This window comes from Astatotilapia calliptera, chromosome 7, assembly GCF_900246225.1.
Source record: "Astatotilapia calliptera chromosome 7, fAstCal1.2, whole genome shotgun sequence".
NCBI classification, from domain to species: domain Eukaryota; kingdom Metazoa; phylum Chordata; class Actinopteri; order Cichliformes; family Cichlidae; genus Astatotilapia; species Astatotilapia calliptera.
This window is the reverse complement of record NC_039308.1, coordinates 43,139,157-43,164,428: the sequence shown is the minus strand read 5'-3', so window position 1 is coordinate 43,164,428 and position 25,272 is coordinate 43,139,157. Positions and strand designations below refer to the sequence as shown.

The 25,272-nt window shown below is 41.9% G+C and overlaps 1 protein-coding gene across 4 annotated transcripts in view; it reads left to right on the top strand.

Annotated features, from left to right (window-relative positions):
- The first annotated feature begins 912 nt into the window (after positions 1–912).
- cadps2 (Ca++-dependent secretion activator 2) overlaps positions 913–25,272 on the top strand; it is a 186,005-nt gene continuing 161,645 nt past the window's right edge. For all 4 annotated transcript variants that reach the window (XM_026174893.1, XM_026174892.1, XM_026174894.1 and 1 more), the window contains exons 1-2: positions 913–1,518; positions 19,918–20,031. In XM_026174893.1, the coding sequence (XP_026030678.1) occupies positions 1,186–1,518; positions 19,918–20,031 (447 nt within the window). In that variant the 5' untranslated portion in view covers positions 913–1,185. The remainder of the gene's footprint in view (positions 1,519–19,917; positions 20,032–25,272) is intronic.

Here is a 25,272-nt window from a genome sequence, read left to right as displayed (position 1 = left end):
ACCTATAGTAAACGTTTGACCTCTGTTATTGCCAACAAAGGTTATGTTACAAAGTATTGAGTTGTATTTTTGTTATTGACCAAATACTTATTTTCCACCCTGATTTACGAATAAATTCTTTACAAATCCTACCATGTGGATTCATGGATTTTTTTTTCACATTCTGTCTCTCACAGTTGAAGTGTACCTCTGGTGCAAATTACTGACCTCTGTCATCATTTTAAGTGGGGGAACTTGCACAATCGGTGGCTGACTAAATACTTTTTTGCCCCACTGTATATATGATGTGTATGTATGTGTATCTATACATGTCTTTGCTCTAAAAGATCTGAGAGTCTCATTAGCAGATACAGCCTGCCCTGTACTTTTGTTTTAGATGGCCTTTGAATTGTTAGTCCAATCCAGTTTATTGGTCAGGTGGTTATATGAGTCCGTTTTGCCAATGCCCATTCCCAGCATGTTTGTCTTTCTAAAAATCCACCACCAGTTCTTGATTTTGTGTTAACCTGGAATCGGCGCTGATACCAGTTGATGAAGTCCTTTGGTCAGTTTGAAAAAGTAAGTAAGATGAAACCACCCCTATTGCAACAATGATCATAAATTTATATCACCATGTTGACAAATGACACTCAAAACAATAATCAAAAATACACATTTCACTTTTTCAAGATAGATCAGGTCGAGAGGGAAGCAGAAGCTGCAATAAATATAACAGTTATATAGAGATATTTTAAGCAGCCTAAAAGGACTGAATTGATTATAATGTATGTACAATAACACAGAGCCATAAAGACTTGCAAACTTGCAAAACAGATCATTTCTTTATTTTACACACAGCCCCTTCTTAAATCCTGTTGACTGCAGGCTATCAGCATAAGCAAAGATATAATACATAAAAAACACAAACACGGGAAATTAGTTTTGGGCACAACACATTGTGCACGCGCCAACGCATTCTTTAAAGCTGTGAAGGAACGAAGTGCACGCGGAGACCACCTCTTAACAATGAAAACTCCGCCTACCTTTGCTTTCCGCAGTAACCTGACATTCCACTGAAGTCGTGGTTCAGAGCGCGCCACCTACGCAGACGTCAAGGCCACGTCGACTAAAACAAACAAAAAGACGCTCAAAAATTGTTTCCTGACTTTTTTCTCAGTCTGAAGCAGAATTTTGACACAGTGCACTATGTTAGATTCGTCTTCTAGCGAAGACACTGGTGGGGAGTCCGACTTAGAGCCTCAGAGGAAACCGGACGCCTCTTCCTCTGCAGAGAAACGGGAAACGGGACCCCCGGGCAGCCAGCAGCTGCGCTCCGCGACACCTGGAAGCCTCGCCGGCAAAAGTACGAAAGTGAACAGCGCTACAGATGAAGAACAGGAAAAGAGGAAACGTGAGTCCATTCAGAAGGAGGAAGAGGAGAGGAAAATAAAACTGCAGATTTATGTGTTCGTCCTCCGGTGCATAGCCTACCCGTTCAACGCCAAGCAGCCCACCGACATGTCCCGTCGGCAGCAGAAGGTGAGTTATTGCTGCACACCTGTTGAGTGTCTGCTATGCAAAAACCACTGTCTACCACTGGAAATGTGTTAACTGGAAGCAATTGGTCTTACCAGTCTAAAAAGTCAACACAAACGAGAAAACTGCATCGTTTTTGTGATCACTAGAACCAACCGGTCAATTCGGTTTATATTTAATCCGCAGTTAATCGTCAATTTTAACCAAATATACCCAGAAACGACGGGACATCCTGTGAAGGTTCGCAGAATGTTACAGGGTTTTCGTAGCAGCGTTCCCAGACCGGAGCTTGGGAAAGTTCTCTTGGCATCAGGGGAGCAAAAATGACCGTACGGAGGATGTTTTACGAACTTTTACCGGACCTCCAGTTTCACCGTTCGGGTTAACGCCGTCCTCCGTCGTGGTTCTTCTTTCCTCTCACCGCATCTGCTCTGAGCAGCGGCTTCAGGTATTGCTACGCTCGGGGAGATTAGTTGTGTTAACCGGTATTACAAGTCTAACAAGATCATGATTACACGGTCATACCCTGAAAGCATACAGTGCCACAACTTGGAATATTTCACAAGTCGTTTTCAGCAGATAATCAATTCATTTCTCATCATTTTGCGGCAGGAGTTGACGCATCTGCAGGGGAGAAGCAACCTGCTAGTCTGCAAGTCATAAACTCACAAAAAAGAGAAAAGAGAGACACAAGAGAAAGAGTTTATGCTTAAACTTAAACTTTTTTTTTTTTTTTTTACAAAAATGTTGTTTTACGAGTTGCAGCTCATTAAAAGCTGTGGTTGCAAGAGATATTTTTTCTGTTTAGGCAGATTTATGAACCCATTCGTAATATATCTGCTTTACAGCACAGAATTTAAGGAAATCTGTTTGGTTGTCTATTTCTTTTTTGTAACAGTGTTACAAATGCATATACATCTTACACTGTTGGTAAGCCTGTTTAGTTCCACTTAAATGGTCCTACATTTGTAAGGAAAATGACTTTTTGTGGATAGTGCAGCAGAGCTGAATAAGTTGCCTCCAGGAAAGATTTGCCTTCTCTGTCAATGCCAAACAGCTTATTCAGCTGTTAACTCTTGTTTGGTGTCCTTTATTGGACTGAATGATTGAAATCTGAAGAAACACCACATGATGGCAACTATGCTAATAACAAAAGACTACTAATGTGGCACTCAGATAATTGTTAATAGTTGAATGACCAATGTTGACGTCTATGATACCTGTTTAAGACTTTAATGTTGTTCAAACGAGAGCTTTACACATCTCTTGAAAATTCTCCAAAAATGTTGTTCAGAGTGATGACGATGAACTTCAGCTGTTAGTGAGGGAAGGAGTGATGAAGTTCTCCGTAAGCTCGAAGAGGCCAAGATGACACTGTTGGTATCAATATTTAACACACTTAGATATTTTTAGTATTGAATAACTATTCAACTATATCAAACTATTGTTTTGTATTTCTTTTTTTTCTTTTTTTCATTAAAAATAAATTAAAATTAGGATAAGAAATCTATTTTAGCTTCTGTGATGTTATGGGCCTCGCTCTGTTAGTGCCTTTACAACATTAGAGAATGTGGGACTTGTTGGTTGACTTATACTAGATCTCCATGAGGGCTCTGTACACTGGTGCACACTTTCCTGCATGTTTCTCACACAGCACGCTGGTGTTCTCGGTTGGCTTTTGCTATTGGTTGCGACTGGTTTGCAAACTATGAATTGGCACACTACCACTAGGATGTACTAGTGTAACTAGGTTGATTGTACTAAGAGTATGACACATTCAAGGAGCTAGTAGCCAGCTCAAATCATTTTAGCCAAACACACAGCTCTAGATTGGATTGCAGGATGCAGGACGATTCAGCTGATTATGTGAATAGTTTCCTTCTGTTTGTCCACATCAGAATCACATGAATGTATTTGTGAAGAGCTGGAGTGCAGCCCAATGTTTTGACATTTCAGCATACACATCTGAGTATCATACATTGTCGAAAAATTCTACCACATATGTAGGAGTCGTCAGTTCATTGCACAGTAGAGCTGGGCGATAGAACGATAACGATATGTATCGCGATATAACTTTTACTCGATAGAGAAATTCAACTATCGTGATAGACCTCGCTGCTCTTGTCCTCTTTAAAAAAAGAAAAAAAGAACAGACAATCCAAATTAAGTAGCGCAGAGCCGAACCAATCACAGCCGCAGCGTCACGTCACGTGACTTGATACGTACAGCACAAGTGCCAAGCCGCACATGTGTATTTGTTTGGGAAGCAGCCAGCCACCGTACCGCCCGGGTAATGGAGGAAATGAGTGTGCTGACTAGAAAAATCAACCGAGCGTGACCGAAGAGAAAACAGATGATGGTTCCAATGCCGGAGAGATTGTCGAACGGAAGAGCCATAGAAGTTCCGTAGGGTGAAGGTATTTCGGCTATTTCAAGTCTGACAAAAAACAGAGTAGCGTGCACTGTAAATGTGCCGAAAGCAAGTCTGGAAATACAATAAACTGGTGCATGCGCTACGTCCACACGTACCCGGGTATTTTTGAAAACGCAGATTTTTCTATGCGTTTGCACCTTTCGTCCACACGTAAACGGCGTTTTTGGTCACTGAAAACGAAGATTTTTAAAAACTCCGTTTTTGCATTTATGTGTGGACTAGGAAAACTGAGAAAACGCAGCGTCAAAGGTGTGCACATTTTTTGACGTCACACTGTGCGCCACGTTATTGTTTCGGTGAAATGAATTTCTACAATACTGTTACTGTTAATTCTACTCTCTGCAGTGTTTAAATGCTTACATATACACACAGTTACTGTCCGTCCACACATACGACTCGGTTCTGCTTCTATGCCCCAGCTTTGTTTACTTTTTCCCACCGAGGCTTCTAGACTTCTGATTGGCCAGCATTTCGGCACGGTTAGGAATCTAGCGCCACCTGCTGCTTTGGCATGTTCCTAGCAGCGTTTTCCTTCATTTCTGCCTTTATGTGTGGATGGGATTATTTTTTAAAACGAAAACGGAAAATCTCAGTTTTCAAAAATACCCGTGTACGTGTGGACGTAGCCTCAGTCTCTGACTGGAAGCGCTAATTCGTCATTCGGCTTTTGTCAGACTAAAGTAACTGTTAAAACTGTTTGAAAAGCTCAGCTATACAACAAGGAGAGATTGAGAATTTCCTTTTAGTTCTCAGTTTATTTGATATTGACAAAAGTTAGTCAGTTTTGTCTGTTCTTCTGTAAAACAAACTAAGATTTATTTTTAGAATTAATATTTTGTTTCTAAGTGGAATTGACAATTTAGTCTGTTTCGTTTGTTCTATTTTGAAACTTAAACGCTTTAGCGGCTGCCTTTTGTGTAGTTTGCAATATTTGCCTTTATTTATCTGAAAAAGTCTCATGTTCCTTAAGTACATCTACCCTGTTGAACTTATTATGGGAAATAAATATTTAAATAAAAACAAGCTGCTGATTATTTCACATTTTACTTGTGAGCAACGGCACATTTAAATCTTACAAATATAGTTATTTGGCTTATATCGTGATAGATATCGTTATCGCCTGAAATGAAAAAAAAAACATATCGTGATATGAAAAAATCTTATATCGCCCAGCTCTATTGCACAGACGACAAAAGCTAAGCAAATAATGTTTATTTAAACATAAGCACATTTTTCTTTTTACTGATTATTGGTTAAGGTTAGGGATAGGGTTATGGCTCATCTCACAATGTATGGATAGCCATACGTAAGTGGTTACACCTGATGTTCAGCAGCGGCTTCCTGCACCTTAATGGTGGGCATAAATACATGTTGCAGCAGTGTGAAAAGCAAACAGTGTGGAGGATCTTTCCACAGTGTTTAGACAAAGGAAGCCAACATCTGGTTCAGTAAATCAATAAATGTTCTCATGACAAACTCATCAGCACGGTGGCACGGTGGTTAGCACTGTTGCCGCACAGCAAGAAGGTCCTGAGTTCAATTCCAACATCAGGCCGGGCTCTTTCTGTGTGGAGTTTGCATGTTCTCCCTGTGTTTGCGTGGGTTCTCTCCGGGTTAGGGAAAAGGATAAGCGGAAGCGAATGGATGGATGGATGGATGACAAACTCATTAAGTGGATCAGGCTCTTGTACCAAGAGCAGTTGTGAATCTAGTGTTTTGGGCTTGTTTTGGGTCCAGACAAGCCCAGCACAATTACAAATGAACTACTTACTATACCAGACTGTCAAAAACTGTGATCAACACGTTTTGGAGAAATCCCCACACAAAGACTGCATCCTGTGATTGTGCTGATCAGTATGCTTCAGCAAAACTCTCAAACTGTTAATATTCGTGTTGGTCACAGTAAATCAATTTATAAAGTAAAACATTCTTAGAAAAGACAGCCAAGATGTCTGTGAAGGTTCTCAGTCATCCAGGTCATCATAGTCAAAGGAACTTGCAAAGAAAAGCGTCTGGACTTCTTTAAGTTGCTTGAAGACGTTTCACCTCTCATCCGAGAAGCTTCTTCAGTTCTAAGGTCAAATGGTGGAGAGTCCCAGATATAAACCCAGTGGGAGTTTCCCCCCACAGAGGGACAAAAGGACCCCTGATGATCCTCTAATCTCCTGAGCCAAGGTGTGAAACTGGGTGTGGGTCCCAATCAGCCAGAGTTTCGGGTGAGCTCATTGTGAAACCTGGCCCCACCTTATCATGCGAATTCCTGAGGTCAGATGGCCCAGGATGTGAGTGGGCGTTAAGGTGTCTGGGAAGGGATCTCAAAACTGGATTATAGATGGCAGAGAGTTGGTGTCGTAAACCCCCGCCTCTGTTCAAAGATGGTCGCTCACAGTGGACATAGATGGCTTCTTTCACTCCTCTTTCAAACCATCTGTCCTCTCTGTCCAAAATGTGAACATTGGCATCCTCGAAAGAGTGTCCTTTATCCTTAAGATGCAGACGGACTGCTGAGTCTTGTCCTGTGGAGGTGGCTCTTCTGTGTTGTGCCATGCGCTTGTGAAGTGGCTGTTTGGTCTCTCCAATGTAGAGGTCTGAGCATTCCTCGCTGCACTGTACAGCATACACCACATTGTTAAGTTTGTGTTTTGGCGTTTTGTCTTTCGGGTGAACCAGTTTCTGTCTGAGCGTGTTGCTGGGTCTGAAATACACCGGGATGTCATGCTTGGAGAAAACTCTCCTGAGTTTCTCTGATACACCGGCTACATAGGGGATGACAATGTTGTTGCGTCTGTCCTTCTTATCCTCCCTCGCTGGTGTCTGGTCTTCTTTTCTGTGCCTCTTTGCTGACTTTAAGAATGCCCATTTAGGATAGCCGCACGTTTTGAGTGCTTCCTTTACATGCGTGTGTTCCTTCTTTTTCCCTTCAGGCTTAGAGGGAACATGTTCTGCCCAGTGGCGTAGGGTCCTGATTACTCCAAGTTTGTGTTCCAGAGGGTGATGGGAGTCAAACAGGAGGTACTGGTCCGTGTGTGTGGGCTTCCGGTAAACTTTGATGTTGAGTTTGCCATTCTCTTCAATGTGCACGGCGCAGTCCAGGAAAGGCAAACAGTTGTCCTTTGTGTCTTCCCTGGTGAACTTGATGTTTTTATCCACAGCGTTAATGTGCGCAGTGAAGGATTCCGCTTCTTGTGTCTTGATTTTGACCCAGGTGTCGTCCACATATCTGTACCAGTGGCTGGGTACTCTTCCTTTGAAAGAGCCAAGAGCCTTCCTTTCCACTTCCTCCATGTAAAGGTTGGCTACAATAGGTGACACGGGGGAGCCCATGGCACAGCCATGTTTTTGTCTGTAAAAGCCTTCGTTGTACTTGAAATATGTAGTGGTGAGGCAGAGGTCTAACAGTGTGCAAATCTGATCAGGTGTGAAGTTGGTCCTGTCCTCCAAGGAGCTGTCTTCTTGTAGTCGTTTTCTGACAGTCTCCACGGCCTCCGTGGTGGGTATGCAAGTGAAAAGAGAGACTACATCAAAGGACACCATGGTTTCATCTGGATCCAGGGTAAGTTTCTGGACCTTGTCAGTGAAGTCGGTGGAGTTCTTGATGTGGTGTGGGGTCAAATCAAATCAAATCAAATCACTTTTATTGTCACATCACATGTGCAGGCACACTGGCACAGCACATGCGAGTGAAATTCTTGTGTGCGAGCCCCACAAGCAACAGAGATGTGCAAACACAACAACACAAACGAGCAAAATACAAGAATGGCCAACCTGAAACTAATAAATATATGTACAATATATAATAGTGTATGCATTTCTGGATGTGTATACTAAATATTTTCCTACGTGTGTGTGTGTGTGTATTAGGGCTGCCACAAACGATTATTTTGATAGTCGACTAGTCACCGATTATTTTTGCGATTAGTCGACTAATCAGATCATCATCCATTGGACGTACAGCGTACAGCTTATTGCACCAGCAGCATCTGGTCTTATATAACTATCATTAGCTTACAGCTTGAAGTGTTTGTGCTAACTAAAAATAAAGACAAGATGGTAGTTTATTATTTTTAATGAAATTTGCAGATTGTTTCGGTGAAGTTTAATAAACTCCTTGCTTTCTAAAATATAACAGGACACCGGAGTATATTCTCCAGAGTCTCACACTTCTGATAATCAGCTGTCTGCTTGAAGTTTATTTAGCTGTGTAAAAACTATAACTTTAATCTCAGACAAACCGATTTACTCAGGAACAAATAAAATACTAAAGAAAGCCAAACAATAACATTTTAAGTTATCTAAGTGACTTATATATCATGTTTAACCTGAGTAGCGAAAGACAGTGGTGGGTTTGAAAACGATTTGCCGGGAGTCCGGTGTTCTCACGGCTCTAGTTAGCCTTGCCCCCGCCTAGCTAACGAGCTAGTGGGTAACAGACGTCTCCGAAAACGTCGGAGAGCTTTTGAAAATATGCGGTGTCTTGATAAACTGAGCCGATATTTGAGGTTTACACAGCTACATTCTCGCCTGAAAATATGTTAAACGTTTATTTTGTGACCCAGAAAGAATAATAAGAGTAAAGTTAAAACTAACTAGCTGCCGCCATTGTTGACAACTGCGCTGGGCTGCGCTATGAATTCTGGGACACAGCTTCTTCTTCTTCGGGGTTTAACGGCAGCTGGCATCCTTGTACATGCAGTGCTGCCATCTTCTGTTTCAGTCCGTTATTACACCCTTAAATCCTACTACTCATTCCTGCGTCCTTTGTGATCTTACAAAGCTTCAAACGATGCGTCGACTATTAAATTAGTCGTCGACGATTTTAATAGTCGACATAATCGTGACTAGTCGACTAATCGTGGCAGCCCTAGTGTGTATACACATTTTTACAAATTAAATAGTAAAAAAAAATAAAAATAAAAATAAATAAATAAAATAAAATAAAATATATAAAATATACAGAGTTGAATATGTGCAAAACAAGTGGCATTTATATACAGTGTGGAGTGCATAATGTTGAAGTTCCAGTAGTGAAGCTGAGGTGTCTATGACGTGTTCAGCAGTCTGATGGCCTGATGGAAGAAGCTGTCTCTCAGTCTGCTGGTACGGGACCGGATGCTGCAGAACCTCCTTCCTGATGGAAGCAGTCTGAACAGTTTATGGCTGGGGTGACTGGAGTCCTTGATGATCCTCCCCGCTTTCCTCAGGCAGCGCTTCCTGTAGATGTCTTGGAGGGAGGGAAGCTCACCTCCAATTATCCGTTCAGAGCACCGCACTACTCGCTGGAGAGCTTTGCAGTTGTAGGCGGTGCTGTTGCCATACCAGGTGGTGATGTATCCAGTGAGGATGCTCTCAGTGGCACAGTGATAGAAGGTCCTGAGGATGCGGGGGCTCATGCCGAATCTTTTCAGTCTCCTGAGAAAGAAGAGGCGCTGCTGCGCCTTCTTCACTGTTTTGTTTGTGTGTACTGACCACGTAAGATCCTCAGCCAGATGTACACCAAGGAACCGGAAGCTGCTCACTCTCTCCACAGCAGCGCCGTTGATGGTGATGGGGGTGTGTACTTCTCTGCACCTCCGGAAGTCCACTATCAACTCCTTTGTCTTTGCGACGTTGAGGGTGAGATGGTTGTCTTGACACCAGTGGGTCAGGGCGCTGACCTCCTCCCTGTAAGCCGTCTCATCACCGTTGGTGATAAGACCCACCACTGTAGTGTCGTCCGCAAACTTCACAATGATGTTGGAGCTGTTAGTGGCTGTGCAGTCGTAGGTGTAGAGTGAGTACAGGAGAGGGCTCAGTACACACCCCTGTGGAGCACCAGTGTTCAGTGTGATGGGGGATGAGGTGATGCTGCCCAGTCTGACCACCTGGCGTCTGTCAGACAGGAAGCTAAGGATCCAGCTGCAGAGGGAGCTGCTCAGTCCTAGATCCTGCAGTTTCCTGTCCAGCTTCGAGGGAACGATGGTATTGAATGCTGAGCTGTAATCTACAAACAGCATTCTCACATACGTGTCTCTCTTCTCCAGGTGTGACAGGGCAGTGTGTAGTGTCAGGGCTATGGCATCATCAGTGGACCTGTTGTGGCGGTATGCAAACTGTAGAGGGTCCAGTGAGTCGGGTAGTGCAGAGCAGATGAAGTCCCTGACCAGCTTCTCGAAGCATTTGCTTACGATGGGGGTCAGGGCTACAGGTCGCCAGTCGTTCAATGAGGAGATGGTGGAGGATTTGGGTACAGGGACGATGGTGGCCATTTTGAAGCAGGCTGGGACAACAGACAGAGAGAGGGAAAGGTTGAAGATGTGCGTGAACACTCCAGCCAGCTGAGCCGCGCATGACTTGAGGACGCGGCCGGGAATCCCGTCCGGACCAGTAGCTTTGCGCGCGTTCACCTTCCTGAAGCACTTCCGCACATCCTCCTCAGACACAGTGTGCGCACTGACGTCATCCGCGGTGCGCACACTGTCCGGTCTCATGGTGTTCGCTGCGTCGAATCTAGCGTAGAATACGTTTAGATCCTCACACAGAGAGGCCGTGGTCTGCGGTGAGAGGCCGTGGTCTGCGGGGTGTTCCCCACGAGAGGCGCAAGGATGGTAGCAAGGTGTTTAGCAATGTTGTAAGTGGCTGAGTTTATGCTACTGACTATGGGTCTGAGTGGGACAGCTTCCTTGTGGATCTTAGGAAGTCCATAGATGCAGGGCATGGCATCCCCTGGGTAAAGGCGGTGATATGTAAGGCGGTCAATAATTTTGTCCCTTTCAAAGTCTTGAAGGCAAGCTATAACTTTCTTTTTGTAACTGCTTGTGGGGTCTCGCTTTAGGGCTTCGTAGGTATTGTTGTCACTGAGGAGAGTAGTGATCTTTGTATGGTAATCTGTAGTGTTTAGGACCACGGTGCATCTTCTCTTATCAGCTGGTAAAACAGTGATGTTGTGGTCTTTGCTCAGGGAAGTGACGGCCTTCTTTTCCTGTATTGTGAGGTTGGATGGAGGGACTTTGGCACTGGAGAGCGTGGCTGAGACTTTCATCCTGATTTGCTCTGCTTCTGTCTGTGATAATTTATTAATCCGTATGGCAGATTCTGTGGCTGTGATGAGGTCCACTATGGGCAACTGTTGTGGAGAAATGGCAAAACTGAGTCCTTTGGCTAATACTCTCTTTTCAGGTTCAGTGAGAATCCTGTCTGAAAAGTTCTTAACCCATTTCTCCTGACTGGCATCAGGTGTGTTTTCTTCTCTGGGTTGTGTAGGTTCAGGATGAGGAGTGTGTGTTTTTGAAAGCAAGGTGTGAAATGTCCTGCGTTGTCTTTCTTTTCCTTTAGAGTGTTGGGCCCGCTGAGCCTTGTCCACAAACTTGTAAACCTCTTCTAAGATTGGAGAGGGTAGAAGGATTTCCAGTTCCTGCAGAGTCTGGCTGATCTTGATCTGGAGGGCATCTATGGTGAAATGGACCTGTCTTATCCTTTCACTTAAAAAGTGATTTTTTGCTCTCTGTAGAATCAAGTCTGCTCTGTATCACCTGACCGTGGATCCAAGGCGCAGGCTCTTAGGAACAACTCTGCTTTGTCTACATCTTAGGTTGAAACGGAGATGGTTCCTATAATCCACTAGTTTCCTTGATTCCCTTTCATACTCCCGCACCAGTTGAAGGGTGTTCCTCCCAAAATGTACGGCAATATGTCTGTGAAGGTTCTCAGTCATCCAGGTCATCGTAGTCAAAGGAGCTTGCAAAGAAAAGCGTCTGGACTTCTTTAAGTTGCTTGAAGACGTTTCACTCAGGCGATTAGAGGATCATCAGGGGGTCCTTTTGTCCCTCTGTGGGGGGATACTCCCACTAGGTTTATATCTGGGACTCTCCACCATTTGACCTTAGAACTGAAGAAGCTTCTCGGATGAGAGGTGAAACGTCTTCAAGCAACTTAAAGAAGTCCAGACGCTTTTCTTTGCAAGCTCCTTTGACAAAAGACAGCCAAGTTTACTGTAATAACCACACAGGTTTCCAGCTGTTTTTGGTTGACTATTAAGTTTTTCGGGGTGTATGTCAACAGGCTTGTTCTATAAACTGTCAAGCAAAGCTAGAAGCTAGCATAGCATTAGCTTTTGTTTTGAATTATTAAAAGAATATATATTTAAATAAAATGCTATGTGCTTTCCTTTTTTGTAAGTTAACACGTGTTATGTTTTTTGACCAATCCTCATCCTCTGCTGAGCAACTTCTAACCATGCGAGCCTCCTGTTGTTTTTGAGATATTCACAACGGAAGCGTCAGCAAGAATAAAAAGGAAAACAAAAAATTCATCTGTCATGAAAATTGTTAAGAAATACATCATCTGTAATTAATGGATGTGTTTTTCTAGCTTTTGTTTTTACAGTATGAATATATTCTTTATGGTGTGTGTGAGTAACGCAGTGTATGACGTCACTTGACGGAGCAAATAACATTTTCTGTTGAAAGTAGAAAAATACTAGAAAACTAAGTCAGAACTGAAAATTTATCCGTGTTTTATTTCCTCGATGAAAGCAGAGGTGGTGTTTATTGAGATAATTTCATGATTTTAGAGCGCAGTGTGCCACTCTCTCTCTGCTGATACACAGCAAATCCAGCATGTCCAAATTAACACTGTCGGATTTGATTTCAACACTATTAAAGTGTCTATATGGGTCCACACCAGAGAGTGTTAATTTAACTCTTTTTAGAGAGTTGGTACGTTAACTCTGATTTAGTGTTAAACACCAAATCTGTCTGGAGTTGATAATTTAACACTTGGTGTTAAGAGTTTATATATTAACTCTCAAAGAGTATTTTAGTTTAACTACGTAAGAGTTATCTTCTAATTCATTCTAAAAAGCGGGAATTTTACCGTTCTGAATTTCTAGAAATTTCTTTTGGAAATAAACATTTACTAAAAAGACGCAATGGTTTTTGAAAAACATTTATTCTGAACTGTGCACCACAATTTGAAAACATTTTCTAAAAGATGTAACAGTGTACATGTTCTCACTTTCATTAGAATTTTGTTTATCAAAAGGTCTGACATGGTAAATGCAAATAACAGCATTCTCATCACATATTTCTTCAATACAATATGCATGTCCTTCATTCATCCCTTTGTGGAACTTCAACGCACTTCTGCTCTCCCCCATATTCCATCTTCACAAGCATATCCTGTGCGGAGATCGAATAAAAATTAGTTGACACTAATTAATGGCACAAATAATCCAGTAAACAATTGCAGCACAGTAAAAAAAAAAAAAGGAATCCTTTTTGAGCCATTACTTGTGTAAAGTATTTTCCCAAAAGACAAGGACACAGGCAACAGGTAATACTGAACTAAATGTAAAACCTCAACCTTTTTCATTTTTACTTAAACCGTGTGCACAAAACTCTGGAGGGATCTAAATGCTAACGTAGAATCCAGTCAGGACGTCTGCTACTGCTGTTTACTCGTTTGTTTTTTTTTATGGGCGATCGTTTTCAGGCTTCAAGTAGCACCATTATACCAACATTTCACATTCTAGACATTGTTTTAGGTGTATTTGACCAAAGGTTTGACTGAAAATTCACATGCAAGCTTTTTTTCAAGGCTGTGGTATTTGCCCGCAAACAATACCTTTCAGCTAGCTAAAACAGAATATTATGCTATCAGCGAGCAACATGGCTAATGCCTTTCACACAGCTTTGTCTCAACTCCAAAGAGCCACAGAAGTAAAAGCTCATAATAATAATTGAAACAATCTTTGAAAAAATGACTTACCAAGCATGGCAAACAACTCAAATATGTAGAGCAAAATGTTCCGAAACGGCTTCACTTCAGCTTCGATTGGAGCCGTGCTGGGGGCGGAGTCTGTGAATTTACTCTGTTGGTGTCATAGCCCCTCTAGGAGTTCAGAGTTAAGAGGTCAAGAGTTAATGTTTCCATTGTAACACCTCCAGATTTGACAGAGAAACACTCATTTTTAACACTCTATTTTAACTACTATCATTTTACACCTCAGAGTTACATTAAAAGAATGTGACTCTGCTTAGAGTAAAATTAACTCTACTTTTGCAAGAAGACTATTAACACCAAAACATTTAACACTTTTGAATTTGCTGTGTAGGAGTGAATGGAGTTCACCCAACAGTCTCTGTCTCTCGCTTTCTCTCATCTATATGCCAGTAATTAAAATAAGATATTTATGTTATTTATATATCTATATAGTGTTTATTTTACTACATTTTGGATTCCATTGTTTAGGTTCTTGGATAGTCTATATTAGTTTCACACAATCCACAGCAAAAATAACAATGATGGAGAGTGTATTATATCGGAGCAGTTGCATCATAAGCGTTAATTTAGTAATTACAAGACAAAATGTGAATCCTGGTCATTTCTTTTATACATCAAAGACGTAGAACAGAAATGACTACTTGACTGTCAGGTTAGTACGGCTTGCTAGGTCTAACATGAAAACTGTTATCAAAAAGTTGAGTATCAAGCTCATAGGCAGATGGAAAGAGACAGAGCTGGTTCTTTGAAGAAACTCTTACAGAACTGTCAGCAAAATTGCTAATATGATGAAAGTCATTTTTCAGGCTCAGAATGGACGTTTTGTAGACAGATAAAATGATCTGTCTTTTTATAGTGCACAGTGAGCCTGTGTCTTCTTATTTGTCAAAAATATAGTTTTTCTGTTATTTTTAATAATTTGTTAAACAAAAATGTTTCAATAATTATTATTAATGTATTTTTGGGAGTTGGCCAACTTCCTTTTAGCCTAAATCTTTAAGTTATTTTAGCTGGGTGTAGTTCTTTCACTCAGTCAAGTGTTTTCCTCACATAAACTTTACATTTTAACAATTTCATCTGAGACAACAACATTCACTCTGTTTATGACTGAAAATCTCCTTGTCCTTATTTTGAATGTTGCGTTGCCATTAGCAAGCTAGACATGGCCTTTCCCTCTTGTGTTTTTTCTTTTGGCAGGCTGACAAAGTTTTGTTGTTCAGGTCCTTTTCCTCTCCAGAAACACGTGTTTCATTGTCAAACTCTAACGTCTCCATCATACATTGCAGCAGGTGACTGTAGACCTTGTTCTTATCTGGTGATCTGCTGTGAGCTGGAGAACCTGTAGCAAATGGAGAAGAATGGAACAGAAACTAAGCCAAATTCATTGGAATGGCCTGTATTTATATAGCGCTTTACTAGTCCCTAAGGACCCCAAAGCGCTTTACATATCCAGTCATCCACCCATTCACACACTGGTGATGGTAAGCTACATTGTAGCCACAGCCACCCTGGGGCGCACTGACAGAGGCGACTATGAAGGACTATGGTTTCCAGCTCCAGCCAAACGTGATAGTTAGAGAATTGTTTTTGACAAACATTGCAGTCACAACCAAGGAGTAGTCTGTCAGAATTTCTCCTTCAGCCACTCAGTGACTCCTTCAGGTCCTGTTTCAATAAACTCTGTTTGCTGTAGGCATGTGACGTCAGCCTCTTTATTGTAGTTAATCAATTTACAGCACACTCTTACATGCCTCATTTGATGTTATTGATTTATAGCTGACAGAGGGAGCAGTTTTGTTGTTGTTGTTTTTAAATAATACAAGTTAGAAAAAGTAGAATAACAAATTATTGTAGGGAGAGAAGTGGACATGAGCATCACCATGAAAATCGAAAATAAAATAAAAATTAAGCTATTTCATATCTCTGTTTTCTCAGCTTCACTGAACTTGACTCCATTTTAACTATCTAGTTTGTGTATTATTATACCCCTCATAATACAAGGAGTTACTGATCATACATTATTACCGGCTGAATTAATTTTACAGTTTTAATGTTTAGGCTGTGATAGCTCCTGCCACAATCTAGATTTAGTAAGCATTTAGATTGTGTTAACCACTGCACTATGAAGCCACTCCTGTCTTACGCGACAAGGATAGCTTTCCGACAGGTTGATTAAAAGTCATCAGATGTGTTTGATTGCATTTAGTTGAATAAGTGACTCAGTCATAAAAGGTTGATGGGGTAGTGTTGTCAGCTGTGTGTGCAGGTGGCATGAAGAGCTAAGTTTGTGAATGTGACAACTTGAGAATGAGGCAACATAAGAGCTTCATATTGATACCATAGGTGCATATACCAAGAATATACCGAGTTTGAATCTGTCACCTTGACCTCAAGGTCAGAGGTCAAGGAAGTAGGACTTTGAAACTGATGTGATAGGTGTGTCTACTGGGAGGCTGAGGGGTAGCACTGGTGGCTGCCAGTGTTTTTACTTCTGCATTCATCCTGATGTTTTTTCCAAAACTGAAGAAATGTCAGTGTGTTTCTTGCAACCATAAATACCAAGACATAACAAAAGTACCACCTTGTCTCACAGATGAGATGGAGCCTTCTTGTGCAGTAATTTTGCTCTTCAAAGTCTTTCCAACATTTAGCCAATAAGCTATTTTGGTTTCACCAGTTATTGGTTCACCAGTGGTTTATTTTTAATTTATTTGGCACTTAACAGCGTACACTATATTACTCTACTTGTGCCAGGTGACCAGATCTTTAGGGTGGACCAATTTTTGCGCAGTGTGTTTTAGGTTTGAAAGCCACAGAGACGAGGTACTTACAGAAATGTATCTCAGCTGTTCTGATACTGCTGGGATCACTAAAGGTTGTCACTTATGCAGCAGCTATCCTTATCTCTCTCTGGAGCATTCTTTAGGTGGCTTCCCAGCTTTCACAAATGTCCAACTGGGATAACCACATTTACTCAGGGCACTTCATGATATGATGTTCAATAGGACTGTTTATAAGGTTGGGGGAACCTGCAGTCAGCTGAGACTGAAGAAGTCCCTTAGATGAGTGATGAAATGTTTCTCCCACAGAAAATGTGATGTCCAGATGAACAGAATCTACTTCTTGGGAAGTAATTAAGTAGTAAACCTTAACATTAGCTGTTCAACTATGAACAATTACCCAATAGCCACATTAGCCATCTGTCGCCATTACCGTGGGAACTAGCAGGCTGCAGTTAGATAACAGATGGATAATTGTTGCTGGTTTAATGGGTCACGCATGGAGTATTGGGCTACGGGAGAGTGTATTATGTACATATGGGGAACCTGACAGATTGCTGGTTGTACAGAGCAACAGAGGAACCACAGTTGAACAGAGCAGAGACTCAAGAGTGTGGAAAACGAATCAGAGCAAATAAAGAGTGAAATCTGGAGGACTTCAGACCTGAAAAGCAGAATTGAAGAGCTGTTGACTGAGGTTTGGTGACAAGGTGACAGATGTGGACAAACTGATAAACTTTACCTTTTTTACTTTTGCAATAGTTTATTAAAACGTGTTTATGTTATTATAGCCAGCTGTAGAGGTCAGTGTTAAAATATCTCTATCTCTTAAAGGTGCAACGTGTGGTGACTAATACCACACTTTCACCAAAGTTCATTTTCAACCTTTCCTTTTCTTTATTAGGAAACAGCACTTCTGCAAAAGGCTTCTACCAGGAATTTTTCTTATTCTTGTGATACTAAAAATGGATACAACATAAAAAGCAAGTACACAAAAAGGTAATTGACTAAGATTAGTTTAAAAAAAAAAAGCAGAAGAAAGAATGGGGGCATTTTTCTTTATCTCAGTTCTTCTAGCCCTTTACTCCTCTTTTGAAAGAGGGAAAGGAAATGCATGAATTAACTTTTAAAACACACACGTGCACACACAACAAGAACTATTTACATCCAAGCTGAGGGAGTGCCATCAAGGAAGGTCCTGTGTTGTGTATAAACAGTTTAATTAACAGATATATTTTATTATCATAATTGTCATTGTAATGAGACACTCACAAACAAAATCGTGGTTTAGCAACTCAGTAACGCAGCCTGCTTATGGGAAAGTAGCAGGAATCTAATTTTTTTGCAATAGTAATCCCTGACTTTACTGGTTGCTTGAAAAAAATAATCTGATTACAGTAACGCGTTACTGCCCATCTCTGGTCATGACCAACTCCATTTGCTGAGTGCTTTAATGATGGTTTAACGGGAGTTGTTGGACTGTTTGAGTTTTCTTTGATATTATCAAGAATTGTTATTAGTGGGCCAGGCTTTTTGTTTAGACAGTACACTACAGATTGTTGGTGTCTGTGGATGAAACAATCGTACCTCTACATGGTTTTGAGGTGTTTGGAGTGGCATTCAAATCCATTTTGTGGTGAGTGAAGTAAACTGTGCAAAATGGGCATTCTGACAGTTGTCAGCTTTTGGTCAACTATAGTCTTGTTGAATTACTGATAGCTCGGTTATTCTCTCAGTGACTGGATCTGCCATGACGAGTCTCCCCCCGTCTTGCATTACACAGAAAATAATTCCTCACATTGTTATTGGAGACCAACGTAACAGTATCCAGAATAAGTATCAGATATATTGATTTATGTTTTTATGGTTTGAACATTAGGATTCCTCATCAACCCAGAGCCATCCGACTATTTTATCTGGTTCTCTACCAGAGGTCTGGGAACTTATGGGTCCTACACAGTATCTTTGCTGTTCCTAGGACTGTGCTCTTCTGGATAGAGATCTCAGATGTTGTTCCTGGGACCTGCTGTAGCCACTTGCCCAGTTTGGAGGTCACTGCCTGCCCCGAGTACCCCCATTCTCCACAGGAACCACTGTTACCTTCACCCTCCGCATCTTCTCTAGTTCCTCTCTCAGCCCTTGGGGCTTATTAAGCTTCTAATCCTTCCTGATGTTGCAATCACTTAGTCATAGTCATAGATGTAGCTATACTATCTTCCTCCACCACTACTATGTCAGTTTGGTTAGCCATCACCAGCTTGTCCATCTGTATCTGGAAATCTCACAGGATCTTAGCTTGGTCATTATCAGCCACCCTAGAGGACATATCCCATTTTGACCTTGGGAGTTCCAGGCCATACTTGGAACAGATGATCCTGTATACTGTGCCAGTATCTTGGTCATGGCATTCCATGTAAGCCCTGCCTGCTAGCATCTTGCACTTTGCTGTTATGTCCCAGATTATTTCAGTGGCATCTCTGCACAACCTGCACTAGGGCCTTGCCTGGTGTGGTAGAATCTAGTCTCTATCTATTGATCTTGTGCTTAGATCTTGTTCCGATGTTGCCATGATTAGTGCCTCTGTGCTGTCTTTCAGTCTAGCTTTGTCCAGCCGTTGGTAGGATTTCTCAGTATCACTTGTTCTGTTTGGCGGTTGTATATGCTGTAAAGCAGCCTGTCCTTCCATAATGGCTCCTCTTTATGCTCCTCTTCTTTCTTGGGTTTCTGCTGCCTGAGCTATTCTCTAAGCACATGATCAGTTGTGGCCATCTTGCTGATGTTGGAACACTGAGAAACGAGTTATTTTACCGTTAGTTTACATATTTGATGTCAAAGAATCCATAGGTCCCACATACTTTTCATGTAACCCCTTCTGCAGGGATTACTCGTGTAGCATTCCAGTAGCTCCCTATTCTCATTCCTTTTCCACTTATGCCTTCTTGTTCCAGTAGCCCACTTCTCATCAGTGTGTCCTGGTTCCTCAATACTTGACACAGACCTTGTTAATCCAAGCAACGTCCAAGCAATTAAAATCTTTCTTTTTTACCAGAGGTTTATTATAAATCACTGTTCTTTATATTTTTGTATTCAACGTGCCCTTGCAAATGAGATGCCACATTCTCTGTTTGCGTTTGCTTGATGTGTTATAGTCAACACGTGTTGCATGTATGTAGCTTAACGGTCACCACAACTTTTATTCGTGGTGGAATTATGTTTGAATTGCCACAAAAAACAGAATGAAGAATTTGAAAACCTCCCACAAAGCGGGTTTTTGCTAGCACTTTAACAGTGACTTTAAGCTTATATTTGTTTTGTTTTTCATTCATACCGCCACCACCTCATATTAAACTCTCACTTCATAATAATTATGCCCTTCTCTACCACCACTCTGTATCATTTCTCTCTGTTCTTCATTGTTGTCTTTCTTAGGTCAATAAGCAGCAGCTACAGGCAGTAAAGGAGCGTTTTCTTGCTTTCCTCAATGGAGAAACTCAAATTGTGGCTGATGAAGCTTTCTGCAATGCCGTGAGAAGCTACTATGAGGTAAAGTGATTGAGTGAGTTTTGTAAAACATTTTTCACAGAAACAAATGTGATTTTAGCTTTACAATTCTATGGCAGGACAGGGACTCTCTTCAGGCATTGCCTTAATTCCTGTTATGTTGTTTCTGACCCACAAACCGTCTGACAGAAAGGTGGAACCAACCTGACGATATACTCTTATAGTTACTTGACTGTGTCCTTCTTATTTGTTTTCAACAGAGGTGGTGAATTTACCCAGTTTGTCAATATTAATGCTGACATGAAACAACTAGAACTATCTTTATTCTTTGTAAAGCTGACTGAGGCTAGTATGAAACAAAAGATAACTTTTCATGCTTATAAACTGCCTTGAATGCTGTAGCAACATATATAAGTATAAGTAAATCCTATTTTTCATTTCTACTGAGTTATTGTTATTGATGATGCACTACTTAATTTGAAATGTGAATCTTTAGTGGCAACAGCTTTCTTGCTGGGAGCTTCTACTGTTTCAAGCTGACAGGCCTATTGTCTCATTTATTAAGATTTTCTTATTAAGTTTATTAAGTTTATTTATTAAGTTTCCTTCAAAATGCTGTCAGAGTAAAACTGAAAGAAATCAACAAACATATCCTGCTCAGACACTCATTTACATACAGTGGGGCAAAAAAGTATTTAGTCAGCCACCGATTGTGCAAGTTCCCCCACTTAAAATGATGACAGAGGTCAGTAATTTGCACCAGAGGTACACTTCAACTGTGAGAGACAGAATGTGGGAAAAAAAATCCATGAATCCACATGGTAGGATTTGTAAAGAATTTATTCGTAAATCAGGGTGGAAAATAAGTATTTGGTCAATAACAAAAATATTCAATTCAATTCAATTTTATTTATATAGCGCCAAATCACAACATAAGTCGCCTCAAGGCGCATCATAGATACAGAGAAAAAAAAAAACCAACAATCATATGACCCCCTAAGAGCAAGCACTTTGGGAACAGTGGGAAGGAAAAACTCCCTTTTAACAGGAAGAAACCTCCGGCAGAACCAAGCTCAGGGAGGGGCGGCCATCTGCTGCGACCGGTTGGGGTGAGAGAAGGAAGACAGGATAAAATGATATAATAATAATATATTATTATTATTAATAATAATATAATAAAAATACAACTCAATGCTTTGTAACATAACCTTTGTTGGCAATAACAGAGGTCAAACGTTTACTATAGGTCTTTACCAGGTTTGCACACACAGTAGCTGGTATTTTGGCCCATTCCTCCATGCAGATCTTCTCGAGAGCAGTGATGTTTTGGGGCTGTCGCCGAGCAACACGGACTTTCAACTCCCGCCACAGATCTTCTATGGGGTTGAGGTCTGGAGACTGGCTAGGCCACTCCAGGACTTTCAAATGCTTCTTACGGAGCCACTCCTTTGTTTCCCGGGCGGTGTGTTTTGGATCATTGTCATGTTGGAAGACCCAGCCTCGTTTCATCTTCAAAGTTCTCACTGATGGAAGGAGGTTTTGGCTCAAAATCTCACGATACATGGCCCCATTCATTCTGTCCTTAACACGGATCAGTCGTCCTGTCCCCTTGGCAGAAAAACAGCCCCATAGCATGATGTTTCCACCCCCATGCTTCACAGTAGGTATGGTGTTCTTGGGATGCAACTCAGTATTCTTCTTCCTCCAAACACGACGAGTTGAGTTTATACCAAAAAGTTCTACTTTGGTTTCATCTGACCACATGACTGTGGCGTGAATAAGGCACGGCGGGACCACGGAGCAACGTTCAGAGCCAACTTTATTTAATTCACGTCACACCACACACACACCAACCCCTGAGTCCCCGTGTTATAACACGGCGGGCGTGATTGCGGATGCCGTGCAGGTGCGTCCGCACGGCACCGCAGACCATGCCCCACCACAATGACATTCTCCCAATCCTCTGCTGTATCGTCCATGTGCTCTCTGGCAAACTTCAGACGGGCCTGGACATGCACTGGCTTCAGCAGCGGAACACGTCTGGCACTGCGGGATTTGATTCCCTGCCGTTGTAGTGTGTTACTGATGGTGACCTTTGTTACTTTGGTCCCAGCTCTCTGCAGGTCATTCACCAGGTCCCCCCGTGTGGTTCTGGGATCTTTGCTCACCGTTCTCATGATCATTTTGACCCCACGGGATGAGATCTTGCGTGGAGCCCCAGATCGAGGGAGATTATCAGTGGTCTTGTATGTCTTCCATTTTCTGATGATTGCTCCCACAGTTGATTTTTTCACACCAAGCTGCTTGCCTATTGTAGATTCACTCTTCCCAGTCTGGTGCAGGTCTACAATACTTTTCCTGGTGTCCTTCGAAAGCTCTTTGGTCTTGACCATGGCGGAGTTTGGAGTCTGACTGTTTGAGGCTGTGGACAGGTGTCTTTTATACAGATGATGAGTTCAAACAGGTGCCATTCATACAGGTAACGAGTGGGGGACAGAAAAGCTTCTTACAGAAGACGTTACAGGTCTGGGAGAGCCAGAGATTTTCCTTGTTTGAGGTGACCAAATACTTATTTTCCACCCTAATTTACGAATAAATTCTTTACAAATCCTACCATGTGGATTCATGGATTTTTTTTTTTCACATTCTGTCTCTCACAGTTGAAGTGTACCTCTGGTGCAAATTACTGACCTCTGTCATCATTTTAAGTGGGGGAACTTGCACAATCGGTGGCTGACTAAATACTTTTTTGCCCCACTGTAGGTTGCCATATAAACAATGGAGACACACTGTAAACAACAATGTAAAAAACAACAAGTCCTACTGTATAAATGCTGCATTAAACATGAAAGTTTTATACAATGTCACAAAACTAGGCAGCTGGGCAACTTTCCTAAGCACAACAATAATGCATCTCTGCGATGCTAATTGATACATCCTTCTTCAAATGTGGCCAAAAAAATGACGCAAAACTCAGTCATATGTCTTCCGCACACCCAAGTGCCCTGACCTATCATGAGCTAGGTTCAACACCTGACCACGATACTTTGATGGAATTACTACCTGGAACACTGGATCCTCCCCCAAAGTCCTCCCCATGGGGCACCCACTTCCTCACCAGAACACCATCCTGCAAAAAATAGCCAGCCACACTTTTCACCTCCAGAGCTGACAACACAGACTCCAACTGCCATTCCAAGGATGTGTCAGCCCTCTGCGCACTCATTAACTCACTGCGGGGCACATCCAGAGGCGAAGCTGGCAAAGTCAGTAAAACAGGTTCATCCTTAACAGCGGCTTCTGTACACTCACCTTTACTTATTGCCCGTGTAACAGCACAGGCCGGGTAAGAGAAGTGACGACTGCTGGCACTATCCAACCGATCTAACCTGGAAGGCGAATCCGTAACTACTAGTGCTGATGACACCTTTCCCCACACCTGACCTCCGGCCAAATCATTACCTAGAATGATATCCACCCCTTCCACTGGCAATGGAGGCCTAACCCCCACTAAAACCTCACCAATTCGCCCTCAGTGTTCAACCTATGCACCGAAACCGGAACCACCATTATCCCCATTCCTCGCATAAGGATCTTATCCCCAGTAGCTGTCTCATCTGAAAGTGGGAGAATGGACCCCACAGCATAAGAGTTGACAGCGCCAGTGTCTCTCAAGATCCTAACTGAGACTTACGGTGTGTTCACACCGAACGCGATGGGTGCGTGAAAAAAGCCCCAAACGCCCCTAACTTGACGCGTGCACATTCGCACCTCTACGCGTGTCCAAGAAAAATCCATCGCGCCCCAAAATATCATATTTTAACGCGCGTGAACCGGAAATGTGGGAGGGATGTGGGAGGAAGTTTTGCAAGACCGGTATCTTTGCAAGATGGCAGCTGTCGAGCTAGCGCTTGAAGAGAGAGTCTCCCTTCTCTATTTACTGTGGAGAGCAGAGTAGCGGCGTAAAGGACATCCTTGCCATACCTGGGTCCATCAGGTCCTCCAGAGGCGTGAGCAGTTTGGTGAGTTTCACCACTTGCTCCAGGAGCTGCGCCTGGATGACGGCCGATTCCAGCGCTATCACCGTCATTCACTCGGCCAGTTTGAGGACCTGCTGTCCCGCGTCGGTCCCAGAATCGCCCGCCTAGACACCGACTACAGGCGCTCAATCCCACCTGCAGAGCGCCTGTCCGTCTGCCTGAGGTTAGTAAAAGTGTTTAATACGTAGTCCTTTATTGATACCTGTGCTAATATATGCTAAACCATCCATTTATACACTGCTAACATGGATGTGCTATGCTAACAGTGAATGCTCTCGGTGTTTGCTGATATCAAACTGTAGCATTAGGACCACTGAGTTAACCTTGTAGTGATACTCACTCCTTTTTATTTAGACCTGGTTTAATTCTGGGATAGTTGAATATTTGTATATAATCCCTGCAGCTGTCAGACTCTATAACAGGGGTCACAGCCTTTATTAAAACAGAGTTAGATAAAACTGTGAACAGTTTGGTTCATCTCTAGTTACATGGTTCTATCTTGATAAGCTGTCTTATCACAGATTAATTTTTCAAAAATATTAATGATTTAAGCAAGGAAAGGGCTACATGTCAACATACAACTCTTTATTTCTATTAATGTCTCACTTCATTCCTACCTGATTGACATGTTTAGGAATTATGAGTGATTGGCTCACTGTAGTTGCGAAAGTTGCTACCAATCAAATTATAATATGTTAAAGTTAAAACAAAACAACTGTTTTAGATATTATCTAATATACATTTTGTAATTATCCTTATAATTACAAAATGTTTTATGTAAGATTTAAGTTTTGTGATTAAATCTGACATCACCAAAGTATTTTGGAATTTGAATAATGTATTTTGTAACTGCAGTACACATAATACTGATTTTGAACAATTTTGTCCAGGTTCCTTGTCACCGCGGACTCCTTCAGCACCAAGCGTTCAGTTACAGAGTCGGTGTGTCAGATCACCCCCCAGGCAGCGACGGCCATCTGGGACTGTCTAGTGGACGACTTCATGGCTGTGCCTTCACCTGGAGACTGGCGGTCCATCACAGAGGGACTCCAGTAGCGCTGGAACTTCCCTCTGTGCTGTGCAGCTCTGGATGGGAAGCACGTCCAGACAAAGGCACCCCATATATCATATAGGAGACACACACATTGATATACACTAAATATTTATTTCATTTCTTTTTTGTGGTGCCCAAATTTATGCACCTGCTTGATTTTGTTTAAATAATTATTGCACACTTTTTGTA